At 39.5% G+C, this 14,076-nt stretch overlaps 1 protein-coding gene across 2 annotated transcripts; it reads right to left on the reverse strand.

Moving 5' to 3' along the window:
- Positions 1 to 3,976: 3,976 nt before the first annotated feature.
- Positions 3,977 to 14,044, reverse strand: slc2a2 (solute carrier family 2 member 2). Of its 2 annotated transcripts, XM_037747203.1 has the most exons (12): positions 13,991 to 14,044; positions 13,317 to 13,412; positions 11,030 to 11,235; positions 10,706 to 10,830; positions 10,017 to 10,132; positions 9,756 to 9,918; positions 8,455 to 8,561; positions 6,860 to 6,940; positions 6,433 to 6,537; positions 6,215 to 6,316; positions 5,261 to 5,464; positions 3,977 to 5,161 (listed from the first exon to the last, which is right to left on the reverse strand). In XM_037747203.1, exons 1-12 carry the CDS (start codon positions 14,003 to 14,005, stop codon positions 4,958 to 4,960), a joined length of 1,524 nt encoding a protein of 507 aa, XP_037603131.1. In that variant the 5' UTR covers positions 14,006 to 14,044; the 3' UTR covers positions 3,977 to 4,957. The 2 variants fall into 2 exon arrangements, with proteins under 2 accessions (XP_037603131.1, XP_037603132.1); XM_037747204.1 differs by lacking the exons at positions 10,706 to 10,830; positions 11,030 to 11,235; positions 13,991 to 14,044 and having other exon boundaries at positions 13,317 to 13,404.
- Positions 14,045 to 14,076: the final 32 nt, after the last annotated feature.

The following is a 14,076-nucleotide window of genomic DNA, read 5'->3' on the forward strand; positions in this document are numbered from 1 at the left end:
ACAAAGATTTGGAATTGAAACCAATAACTGTGTATTTTGTGATGATACTGAAACTACTGATCATTTATTTTTTCATTGTATGTATTCTGGAGCTTTATGGCTTGATATACATGACTGGCTTTTCCCAAAAGTTTCTCATCTGGGAAACTTCTCTCAAAAGGACATTGTTTATGGACTTGTCATGGACAACAACAAAGATGACTATCTGGGGAATAACATTCTCATTCTTGGAAAATTTTATTTGCACAAATCCAAGTATATGAAAGTGAAACCTAGGTTTAATGTGTTTCATTCCGAGTTCCTTTCTTACATAAAAGCCCTTAAATTCATGAAAAAAAAAATGCATTGAAACTTCTTGGTATAATAGAAGAATACGAATTACATGTAAAGCCCTAGCCCTTAATTTAATTTATTATTATTTTCATCTCTTATTTTCATGTATAATTTTACATATTCTATTTGTTCTTATTCTGTATGCACCTTGTCCTTTTTACTTGAATGCAATGATCTATGAGCCATGTTGTTTGTAAATTTGAATTTGTTTAATAAAATATATTAAAAAAAAAAAAAAAAAAAAAAAAAAAAAGGATGCCCAAACTTTTCCCTTGGAGAGACAAAACTGGATCTCAATGGTGGGCCGCGGGCCAAAATTAAACACCTATTGTATTGTATTATTCAAGATTCAAGATTCAAGATTCAAGAGTTTTATTTGTCATTTGCACCTATAAGTACATTGGAATTCTGAGCAGTTTACACCAGAATCAGAATCAGAATCAGAATTGTGTTTATTGCCAGGTGTAAGAGATTTACATTAGGAATTTGCTTTGGTTATGTTGGTGCAAGTCAAACAGTATAATAACAAAATAGATAAAAACGTTAGAATAAAATAGAATTAAAAAAATTGAAATTTTAAGAATATACAATATACAAAATAAGCTTTAAACAAAAATAAACATGATATATACAGATAGTGCAAATATTGCCAGAGTGCAAACAATCAGAGTCAGAGTCAGCTTTAAAGGTCCCATATTATAAAAAAGTGAGATTTTCATGTTTTTTTTATTATAAAGCAGGCTGAAGTCCTATATAAATACTGTGAAAGTATCGCAACACTCAATCCACAGAGAAATACACACAGCCCATATTCAGAAACTCGGCATTTAAAACAAGCTGTCAGGATTTCTGCCCATTCGTGATGTCACGAATATACAATATTTAGATTCTATTTTAAATGTAAACATTCTAAATGTGTCCCAGTTTATTTCCTGTTGCAGTGTATGTGAATGTCATCAGCTGGACCCAAGCTGTTCCCTAGCAACGCAATTCTGTTGCAATTCCGTTGAAATGCGCTAAAACGGAGTGTTTCAGACAGAGGGTGAATACAGGTATATTCAGGCTGACAGTATTAGGAAAATAAAGTTTTTTTTTAACATTACAGTATGTAAACATGTTCTAGTAGAAACACAAAATACAAGAATGAACCTGAAAATTAGCACGATATGGGACCTTTAAGAAAGGAAAAAAGAAAGAAAAGGCACAAGGTAATTACAGTACAAAATAAGTAACACATTCAACTCAACACAATAAATAAATACATTATTAAAATATAAAACGCCCTCAGTGTAGTCAATAAATAAACTAAACTACCCTTTGCATAGGAACGATACCCCAGAATACAAATATACAGTATATATGCTCCATGATCATGTTAAAAGAACTTGTAACTCTCAAAAATATAAAAAATAAAAATAATAATTAATATATTTCAAACAATTACACAGTGGAAGGCAGCATATTGCACAGCATTACAGTCCATTCAGTTCAGGTGTACTGTGTTTCAATAATGGTATGGAGGTGAGGTGTGGGGTATTTGTGTCCCTCTTTAATGTCCTTTGCCACCAGTCTTATTGTAGCTGGGAAGAAGCTGTTGTGAAACCAGAGATGCTCTGTGAGTGGAGATGCTCTCTGGCCTGTGGTGCCTCAGGTTGTGTCCTGATTCCCTCCACCTGAACAGAGAGTGAGCTGGGTGGTGTCTCTGTGCCCTCCTCCTGCAGGGCTGGGTGTATATCGTGTCCATGGAGGGGAGGTTAGAGCCAAGGATTTTTTCTCCAGTTTTTATGACTCCCTCTCAGCCTGGGTAGTGTTCCCAAACCACCCCGCGATGCCGCTGGTGAGGATGCTTTCCACCAGTCCTCGATAGGCCAGGGTGAGGGGCTGACGTCTGAGTCCAGCCTTCTTCAGCACTTCTATTAAGATGCAAAATATATATATACATATATATATACATAAATATATATATGTATACTGTATATATACACATATAATAATAATATATGAATAATAATAAATTGGACTTATATAGCACATACATACATATATAAATATGTATATATGTGTATATATGTGTTTATATATACGTATGTATATATATATACATATGCATATACAATATATACGTATGTATATATATATATATACATATGTATATATACACGTATACACACACACATATCTATATAGATATATATATTATATACACGCAAACACATTGTTATTATTATTACAGTGTGTTATTGCTTTTACTCAAGAGGATCGGAATACTTCTTCCATCCATTTGCCCATCTTTGAAATGGGACAAAAGATAGTTAAAAGTCATCATGTGGTTATAAATTATTTGTTTAATTTTACTCCGAAGAGAAAGAAACATATTTTTGATTTAAGACGAAAAAAGAAATCCAGATTTTCTTATTATATAGGCCTATAGCACCAGAACACAAAACAGCTGTGTGATAACTTTCTGTAGAAAGACAGAAAATGTAATTCTAACAGAGATTCTTTATGGTCTCTTTAGTGCTTGTAATGAGAAATGTGCATAAAGACAACTATGACGATGCAAAATACCGTGCCTCTTTTAAGAGGTTCTTGTTTTTGCTGTTGAAGATGCCCGTTTCCTTTGTTCCTGTGGTATCTCATGACTGTTTAGCTCAGAGCAAAAATGCAGCGTTTACTAGGAAGAGCACAGCCAACTTGTAATTATTTAGTCTGAAACTAGTCCAGGGACGTTGCTGGGGGCTGTGTAAGAGGGACTGTGTCTTTGGGTAAATAGACCTTTCTGAAAGCAGAGTAGCTGCGCTCTGGTATTGGTTAAACAGTCATTGCTACCCATCTGCTCTTTGCTCTCCCTGATCGGTTTTCATGTGGATCTTCTAAAAGCCACTGAGGGTTCCCTAAAACAGTGCACTATTACTTGGGTGGATAAAAACACTTACTTAAAGGTTCCATTCAGACATGTGATGAGATGTACAAAAATAATTTGCTTTGAATGATAATAATTAAAAAAAAATAGTTTAATTACCTCATTAAAATTTCTCCATTGAAAATTAATGGGAAGCTGATTTTGTGGACCCACAGAATGTTTGTTTTCTTTTTTATTTCCAAATGAGTTTTATTCTACTGTAGTGTTGTCAGTTGTGGAACAGAAAATGTTCCCGTATACTCAGAACATTCCCCTGGGTGCTCTCAGTGTCATCTAGAACATCTCTCCCCATTCATTGTCTATGGAGGAGCTTAACACTTTACACCCTATATATGACATCACAAGTTTGAGTTTTAGGACTCTAGTTTTTAGATTTGGGAGCGAGTTGTTCATGTTTAATATTTTTAGGACTGTCTTAGACCATAGGAATAACATGTATGAATTTTGAAAAAGACCCAGTTCCCCTTAAAAAATCCATTGTCAGTGTATGTGCACTGGACGCTTCAAGTTTCCACATCACACTTTTGGCTTCCAAACTGTGATGTCAGAAAGTAATGGTCATGTAAGTCTACCTTAAACTCCGGTTTAAGGTAAATGAAGGTGGGAGATGAATTCGAAAACAGCCTCCTAGTGTCAAAATCAGCACAGGCGTATATACATGAATTTACATGAATACATGAAGTCCAAACATTCAAGTGACGCAACAAAAAGCAAAACACATTTTTTAGGGACGTCAGGCTTATGATTTTATTTCAAGACAAAAACTGGTGGAGTGAGTAATATCCATATGTGGTAACCAAATATCGCTATGACAGACGTAATATTAGAGGAACACTTCTATTTAGAGTTCTGCATTCTGTTTCATTTCCTGGCACACTAATTCCACAGTTCTAATTTTTTTAATGTATTTTTAATGGTAAACCAGCAAAAACAAGCTGCGAACAAAACAGTGACAGACCTGATAGCCAAATGTCGCCTATTTACAAATCCAGCAGACATAGGGCAATGTTAGCATTCATTTGGGGTTGTATTTTTGGCCACCCGATGGATGTAAGCCCAATATTTACTCTCCTTTTAGCTCCTTTGGTCTCTATACTTCCCCTAAATTCCCCTCTATGCTCACCAGCTATTCGTTAACTTTGTCTGACTTCTGTCTGGTGCTGGGCAGCGGGTTTGTGTACAGCAGGTTTTTTGGAGCTTATTCGCTGAAAACATCTGCCAGCTGTGGCCAAAAACGAAGCTATGAGAGCAGTGGAGGTGAACCAAAACACTAAAGCCTGAAAACCACAACAATAAAAGACGCCATAAAGCTCAGTAGAGCTGCAATCGGGTCATAATTCTCTGTAGGTTCAACAATACAAGATACCCCTCTGACTTACAAATAGTCATATAATCCAGTATCGGTTATGGACACTTTAACTATCAAATCACAATGCTGCAATACAAGTTTATATTTGGATTAAATGTAAACACTACTCCATATAATAGAAACGTGATATTGTGAGTCACTGCTGGTTTTTGCTCTCATATTTACATTGTGAAAAAAATGTCATCTAGTGTAAAAAAAAAACTTCACCGAGTGATTATTATAATACTACAAGGATAAATGTACATAGACACTTGACATTTGAAATACTGACAGATGGACACTCCCTTGCACACGCATACAATATGACCACGCAAATACACGCCGCCGTTGTTTCAAGCATCTGTGGATGTTTTGAGCTGCTGCAGCTCCGTAGCGCCTATGGGGCCCTGTGCCACATTTTTCCGGCCCTTTTGGAAGATGGCCGAAATCTCCTCGAAAGATTTGCCCTTGGTCTCGGGGACCCGAAAATAAATAAAGACAGTGAAGCCAAGAAGCAGCCCAGCAAACAGGATGAACACATAACAACCCAACCATTTCTGGAAAGAAAAGAAAGAAGACAGGAGTCAGTAGTAATGACAGTGTCTCTGATTGTGTGAGTTTACAGTACATATGTATGTCCGCGTTATTCTGCCCACCTGTATGTATGGAAAGGTCATGGCTATGATGAAGTTGCTGGTCCAGTTGCAGCAGCCAGCTAGAGCGATGGCTGCGGGCCGAGGTCCCTGACTGAACAGTTCGGCGACTATGAACCATGGAATGGGACCAGGACCTATTTCGAAGAAGCTCACGAAGAGGAAGATAGCTAACATGCTGACGTAGCTCATCCATGAGAATTCATCCTGGAGGGAAGAGTACTTCAGTCAGGGTACTTGAAATTGTACCTGTTGGAAACATGTTGCATGCCAATCTGCATGCCATTCTTCGGTCCATTTTGTGCTCTGTTTGTCTTCTTCTTGTGTGTGCATCAGAAGCTTTAATAAATATATTCTCAACTCTTTGCCAACTTTACAGTTTTTTTCTCTCTCTGGGCCTCTTTCCCCCCACATTGCCCTGTGTTTCATTACATTTAAAGCTTCAGTAGGCAACACATTTTTGGAATCATTGGGCAAAAATTCCACAATAACCTTTCAGTATATTGTAATTCTCGTGAACTTCAAACAAACCATCAAACTAGGCAGCGTTGATCAAATATGAATCACATATTCTGTCACTGTAATGCCTATTTCTCGCCTCAAATGTTTTCAGAATCATCTTGTAGTATACTGTTTAGCTGTAAAATGAGAACGTTTGTGACCCGGCAGCCATGTTGAGATCAGTGGAGGAAATACCAAGCACCACCCACCAGCCGAAGCACAGCCAATAAGAACGTTCAAGAGATAGATTTTTTTGAAGTCTGAAAACAAAGCCATGATGAGGTGCAGAAGTCTAGTTATCTCTCAGAACACTTGAATTACAATTTGCTGAAAAGTTATTATGGAATTTTTTTTCCAAATGATGCCAAAAACATTCGGCCTACTGCAGGTTTAAGCAGATGAAAGGTCAGCACAAGTTGCTGACTGACTAAAGCGCTGACACCTGATTGAACAAACCTGGAATTTGAGGCCCACTGTCATGGCAACTGCACAGCAGCACATCCCTCCCAGACCGACCAGAGTCAGAGTGCGCCTGCCAGCCTTGTCCACCAGCGCAACCTGGAACATACAAAACACTGTTTATCTATGAGTTTGTGTGCATGTTAAAGTGTGTGTGTTCATGCGTTAATGTCCATATGTGTGTGCATGTGCGCTTTGTATCTGTAGCTACTCACAGACACCATAGTGAAGACTGTGTTGATGACCCCGACTCCTATAGTGGCGTAGACTGGCTGAGCGACACCGGCCCCAGCGAAGATAGACGTAGAGTAATAAAAGATCTTGAGGACAAAACAAGTATAGATTTTCCGTAATTACAAGGTGAAATATAAAGGAACAGTTTGTGTGTGTTTGCTTTGCTTAGGATGAGTGCCAGGTATTTTACACTCATACAACAGAGCAATACAGATCTCATGTATTATCCTTTTTTATGCACAAAAACAAAACCCAGTCACCGCTGATGTGAACATACAGTATGCTCTCTGACAATAAAACCAGGATTTTCCTGCCATCTTATCATGTCATCATAATCACTATAATTTAACTTCAGCAAAGTGAATAAGAGGCAGAAAAGAGTAGAGTTGGCATTAATTTGCCACTCACCGCATTGATGCCAGACAGCTGTTGGGAGAGGTGCATGATGAGGGCAACAAACAGCTGCTGTCTGTACACGGAGGAGCGGATCTAGGAGGAAATACACAACAGTAAATATATTGTCACTGCAATGGTTTTCTAAAGCGCACGACTAAAATGCACATACATTTTTGTTTAACTTGATCTCTTCTCCTATCTCTCCCGTCCTTCTTCTTTGTTTTAAAATATTGTAGTATGAAAACTAGAGTATAACTACTAGAGCAATTTCAAACCACATCTTGTTTGTTGTCTTGTCTGCTGTCTGCATTTTAATGTGTTTTGCGATTGCAGAAATCTTTTGGTTTCACGTTTGGGAGCCGTCCACAGTGGGTTGGCTTCATCTGCAGTAGGTTGTGCCAGAAAGTGTATTTCCCATTCATTCAATAATCTTTAAAACTAAATCACTTTAGATAGAATCTGGAAAGATGAGATCTGGAGCACACAGTTATAGTAAGAGCTTTTAATAACATAAAGCATGTCCTCATCTGCGTTACTCTGATATCGAAACATTCTCATCTTTCCAGATCGAGCTTTCATCACCTATTTAACTAATGATTTAACATTACTGAGTCATCACTTGAGATTATCGGTGTACTTTGGTTGCTGATTAATTTGGACAGTTGAGAGATTGTCTCTGTCTACCCTGAAGAGGAATGTTATGCTGAGTTCATGGGTGTAGGTTTGGTCTCAACATTGGTAGGGACACCAGTGGGTCTTGGAGCAAGTGATTTTAGAGCCTTTTAAACTGGATGCTTTTGTATGTTGCACTTGCATGAAAAATGTGGACATGTTTGCAGAATGAGCAGATTCAGAGCTGCAGGCCATCAGGAGACACTCGTAAACACAGGTAAATATTTGACTTTAGTCAGGTTTAATCCATCCCTTGTCCTGAACTGGCACTACCTAGGCCCTTGGCTGAACTTCTGTTGATTTTTGTTGAGTGTTCTGGTGGCTCAAGGAGTTTATCAGTTATTCTATTTTAAAGATACATTTTTTGGGGACATTTTCAAGCCTTTATTGATAGAATCGTGGATAGTCTAGGAAAGGGGAGAGAGAAAGGGGGCGCCATGCGGAAATGGCCACAGGTCAGATTCAAACCCGAGCCGCAGCGGTTAGGACTCAGCTCTGTTATATCGGCACCGGCTCTTCCAACTGAGCTATCGGGGCACCCCAGTTATTTTATTTTAAAACCCTTGAATCAATTTTCTCACAAATTTGTCAATGGAAAAATGTAAGTAAAATTCACAAGATATACTATTTAGGTAGTTGTGACAATATACTCTTCCTATATAAATGGTAAATTAACTTGCATTTATATAGCGTCTTTCCAGTCTTGACATGTCAGCATTCACCCATTCACACACCCATTCATACACAGACGAGTGCCAACCTGCCCATCAGGATCTAATCTAAATACTCATTCACACACCGATGGGAGCAATTTGGGGTTAAGTATGTTGCTCAAGGATACATCCACATGTGAGGAGGAGCCAGGGATCGACCCGCTCTACCTCTGAGTCGCAGCCGCCCCTGTGTAGAGACTTACCAAATATAAAGAGACTTACCAAAGAAAGGATAGAGACCCTGGGCTCCCTGTCTGCCTCCTCTTTCTCTCTCCTCATCTCTTCCAGATCAGGAGTTGGATCATAGGCCCCCTTTAGACGATGCAGACCTGCAACACAACACGGAGCGAAGGGAGACAAGAGCGAGAGTCTGTATAAATGATTTATAGGCCCTTTTCACAGCAGCCACCTTGACGTGTCATTGCAGGGTAAACACAGGTGTAATTAATAACATTAATTATGGTCCTGTTCCATTTAGGTGGGCCAGGGCCCTGGTGTTGTGCATGCTTGCCTACTGGAATAGCTGTGACACTAAATAGAACGGGGACGTAATTCATTTGATCAGTTACACCTGTGTACCTGCAAAGGAATATTCCTTTAAGTACATTTTGCTGACAATACTTGCGTATATAGTTCTGCATTTTGAGAAATACGCACATTCGCTGCCAAGAGTTAGATGAAAATATTGATATCACTCTCATGTCTGTACGGTAAATATGAAGCCAGCAGCCGGTTAGCGTAGCTTAGCTTTTAAGACCGGAAACAACTAGCCTGCAACTACCACCTCTAAATTAACAAGTTATATCTTGCAATACAATGCATTTTGCACATTAACAACAAATTGGCACTTCAGTTTCCACAAGATTAAACAAGTAAGGGATAATGTACAGCAAGCCGGTCATTGTTGTGAAATAAACCCCAACAGGGCGATGCGGTGGCCCCCGCCCTGAAGTGGTTTATTTCACAACAATGACCTGCTAGCTCTACATTATCCTGCTTATTACACGGCTACTTACTTTAAAAAATCAATAATTTGACACAAAAATGGTCTGCCAGAGTCTTACATTAGAACTGCGCCCATAGCAACGGTCTGTTATACCCAGCAACGGTCTGTTATGAAGAAATAACAGACCATAGAACGCTGTGATTGACCAATCAGAATTGATTATTCAACAAAGCCGTGTAATAAATGAGATAACGTGTTCATTAGTGAGCTTTAGAGGTGTTTGTAAAGCATTTTGTTACCGGACAGAGCCAGGCTAGCTGTTTCCCCCCGTTTCCAGTCTTTGTGCTAAGCTAAGCTAACCGGCAGCCGGCTGCAGTCTTATATTTAGCAGTCAAATGTGAGAGTGGTATTGATATTCTCATCAAACTCTGCAAGAAAGTGCGTATCCCAAATTGCTGAACTATTGAATTAAAGTATATTATGTAGCCTACGGTAAACACTGTATGTCGTGTTTCAATAAGAGAGCACTAGAGAGAGAAAAGGGATGCAAAAGAGAGTTGCTGTGTGTAGCGCTTACTCATTCGAGCCTCTTGCTCCTTGCCCTGTATAATGTAAAGGTACCGTGGGCTCTCGGGGCATAGAGGCAGTAGAAGGGATTGTAATACTGTCGGAGCTCCAGACAGACCAAGCAACAGGGGCCACATATTATCATTACCCAATACGAAGTCCAAGCCTATTACCTACATTCACACAGGAACACATACAGTTTAGGTCATATGATCAGTATGTCATCAAGCAAAGATGATGCGGTGCAGGTGTGTGTGTGAGTGCACCTCACCATGCTGATTAGGATGCCAGTGACAATAGCCAGCTGGTGTAATGTTCCCAGAGCCCCTCTGTAAGCCTTGGGTGCAATCTCTCCGATGTACATAGGCACTAGCCCAGATGTCAACCCTGAAAAACACACATCATGAGGACTTTAAATAAACATCTGCTTATTTTTTTTTCTTGTTAATTTCCTCTTAAAAATATAAAATAATTAGCTTTCAATATGATCATGAAGGGGAATATTCCTAATGATAAAGAGGACAACTTGCCTTATGTATAATATATAACACACAAACATTGGAACTTAATGACGTGAGCATTAAAGAGGACCTATTATTTATTATTTTTATATATTTTTCAGGTGCATACTTGTATTTTGAGTTTCTACTAAAACATGTTTACATGATTAAATGTTCAAAAAACGCTTTACTTTTCTCATACCGGCTGTGCTGCAGCACCACTTTTCACCCTCTGTATGAAACACTCTGTTTGAGCTCCTTAAACAGAGGACTTCAAGCAAGACGTTTCAGGCAGTTCAGGAGCAGTGTTTCCGTGGGGGAGAGTAACTCCCTTTTATGTTTTATGGCTTTTGTAACCTTGCAGACCTTTTACATGCACAAAAAAACTACATAATGCACTAAAGGAAAGGGAAAACGCTCAAATCCATAATAGGTCCTCTTTGATTGAATGTTACTGTACCACAGTAAAAGCCCATAACAGCGCGGCCGGAGATGACCATGATGTGAGGTTTCCACATCTTGCAAAGACCCATCAGCAGTCCAGCAGCTACAGCCAGAACATTGACCATTAACATGCCCTTTACCCTGCAAAACAGACAGAGATAGAGAGGTGGCAAAGGGAGATACAGAGAAAGACAAATGATGGATGAGGGCACCACGGCATTATTCCATATTGATGCTGGTTTAACTTCAGGTCTTATCATGCAAACGTTTGCCTCCATCTCTCCTCTCATTACTCTCATCGTTCTCCATACTCTGTATTATTTTATCCTTCCTTTCTCACCTTCCTCTCATGTCTCCCACAAATCCCACCATGAAGGAGGATAGCATGCCACCGATGGAGAAGATTGCCACCGACAATGACCAATACATGACCACGACAGGATGACCAGCTCCTGAGAACTCTTCTTGCTCCGTGCTGTTTTCTGACCGGACAGCGGCCCTCTCTGGCCACACCCCCAGTGAACGTGCATAATGCTTTTCAATGACCTGTGACATAGACATGTTTATGGATCATCAGGAGGTACAATCATGGCTGCACACAGAGACAAAATATGTAAACACACAGCCATACATGGATCCATTCTGCTAAAATCTAATTTATAAATATGCATAGTAGTTATGACATTCATTACATTTGACTATGTCAGTTAAACAAGGACAACAAAAATATCTTTTATTTTGCCAATTTAGTTCAATTCAATTTGATTCGATCAATATCACTTCGTCAATTAAAATCAAATAAATAGCAGAGGCCATCAACAGTGTGATTGGTGGTGAGCTGTGTAGTTTTGGTTTACTTACACTGAGTTGTTTCTAATTTCAGCATACCAACTTGTTTACATCTTGTTTTGAGGAAATTACCAGTCATGTCTGCACAATGCCTTACAAGGTCCTCTAGCTGGACACCATTATAGGAACAGACCAGGGGTCCCAGTGAGTATACTGGTGTTTTCATAGTATCTGACAGCAAGCTAGAGGCTAGATTTAACTTCATTTTGAGTATACTGTCAATCTTACATAACCTCTATTTGGCTTAAGGCGAGACACCCCGGGCAAAAACATCTTATTTCATGCACTAATCAAATTTGAGATTTTGGGCTATTTTGCTTCCATAACATGTCTTCTTTCAGACTTCCAAAATAAACATTTAGATCTTTTTTTTTTACTACACTTTGTCTTTTTCATCTGTGGATTTCTCCTAAATTCACCAAGAGTTAGCATTAGATCATGCCACATTTGCATATTTAAAGCAGCAGTAGGTAGAATTGGAGCAAATATGATTAAATTATAAAACAGTCACTATATCCTGAAAGTAGTGCATGAGACAGGTAATCTGAAAAAACTCATGTGCCTCTGTGTCCTTCGGTGCTCCTAATGGCCTATTCACCTGGGGTGTCTCCCCTTAACCAATCATCAAGTTGCCTTAGCCCACTGACATTTACATGCACATACTCCACCAATCAGGAGGGACCTTGTTTAGCCTATGACCATTTGCCCTTGACATATCTTGACATATTTGCCAAGCAAACAGGTCTCAACGTTAACACCTCCAAAACACAGGTGGTGTGCATTAATACAACACCTTCAGCACCTGTTTCAATAAATAAGTTTGTGGAGAAATACATTTGTTTAGGCAGCTTTGATCAGCAAGGACAGCAGGAGACAGACGAGGCAAGATTGGGGAAAGTCCAGGGAGGAAGTCCGAGCATTACAGCCTAAAAAACAAAGGTCTGTCTATAAAACAGATAAAGATAAAATGTTGAAAGCTGATATGAAGAGAATAAAGACATTACACAATGGATGCCTGAGGAGGCTTCGTGGCATCTTGACCCACGGCTGGGTCGTGTGCTTCGAATGCCCCATTTGGATCTGCTGTATGCTCCCTGTCCTGAACAATGTCCACACAAGGTCTAGGCTTTAATTGGCCGATGCTATGCTGTCATAGATGGCTGTCAACAGAGAGGGAAGCCTGTCTCCTGTCTCCCAGAGCTTCGGTCCGAGATGTAATCCACTGTGGGGCCAATAAAGGCAGACTTCAGCACAAATGCAGGACGGTATAGAAAGGGTCTGCAAGGGCAGCGAAAGAGTACAATGCAACCTGAACATAACTGGACTGGAGGATGTCCTCATGGTGAGCAAACTCTTTCGGCAGGGAATGAAGTCGTGCCAACTCTACCGGCAGCTTGCAGCAGAGAGACATCCTGACTTGTTTGCTGCTACAGAAGATGTGTGTTTGGTGGAGAGACACAAAGTCCTACTCATTACAGGCTAGAGAATTTCAAAGTTTCACATGAAACAATTCTCAGTTGGCCACGCAAGAAAACTTTGGGAGAAGTTTGGTGGAAAAGTTGTTTCTCTAGACACTGAAAAAAGGGAAGTCTGACCCTTGATCTCTACATTATCTCCTGTGCTGCAGAAAAGTGTAAACAGAGAACTTACACTTTGTCTTATGGGGCAAGTGGCCATAGGGTGGAGTACGCTTATCCGAACTGGCTGATTTGCATGCAGATATCAGTATGCTGAGGTAATTAGATGGTCCAGTAAGGTAATATTAAAGTAGAGCCTACCTTCTGGGGTGCGTTGATGACTCCAAGACTGTAACCATACTGCAGGGAGCTCAGAGTTGCTGTGAACACAGCCAGGGCCAATGTACCTGTTAGCTGCTGCAGGAGTGAGAGGTAATCATTTAGATAAGAAGACACACAGACACACACACACACATGAATGCATGAACAAACACACAATCTAACATGCACATGCACACAAGCAAGAACACAAGTCACTAAGCCGTATTCACATAGTGTCACAAATAAATGCATATGATTGCAGAAAAAAAGACTTTATACACATTATTGATGGATTTGTTCCTGCTCTATGCACTATTTCTGACCATCACAAGAATGCTTACATACAGAAGTTACATAAGAACGCTTAAATGAAAAGTTTTGCATATTTTTTTTGCTATATTTGCTATAGATATGTTTGATCTTGTTGTGGCAGACACATGATAATTTAATTCATTACAATCTCCTAAATGCAGAACACACCGGTGATTAAAGAGCTGCCGGCTTCTTCAGGTCCGAGTGGTAAACGTAACCTAAAGCTTCATATATCAGCATTATAGTGAGATCAGCCACCTGTTTGCAAATAATTGCGTCCATGATTTAGAATGAAGAGGTAGAATATTTAACCATTTTATGTGATACATGGAAAGAATGCATTTGCCCAAGAGCTGTCTTACCTTCCCCGACTCCATGATGGGTTCAGAGTGTCAGCCAGGAGGTTGGTAATGATCAATGGAAGCTGCATGCTCGATCACGCTGTGTC

Source organism: Sebastes umbrosus, chromosome 16 (genome assembly GCF_015220745.1).
Source record: "Sebastes umbrosus isolate fSebUmb1 chromosome 16, fSebUmb1.pri, whole genome shotgun sequence".
Classification (NCBI taxonomy): Eukaryota; Metazoa; Chordata; class Actinopteri; order Perciformes; family Sebastidae; genus Sebastes; species Sebastes umbrosus.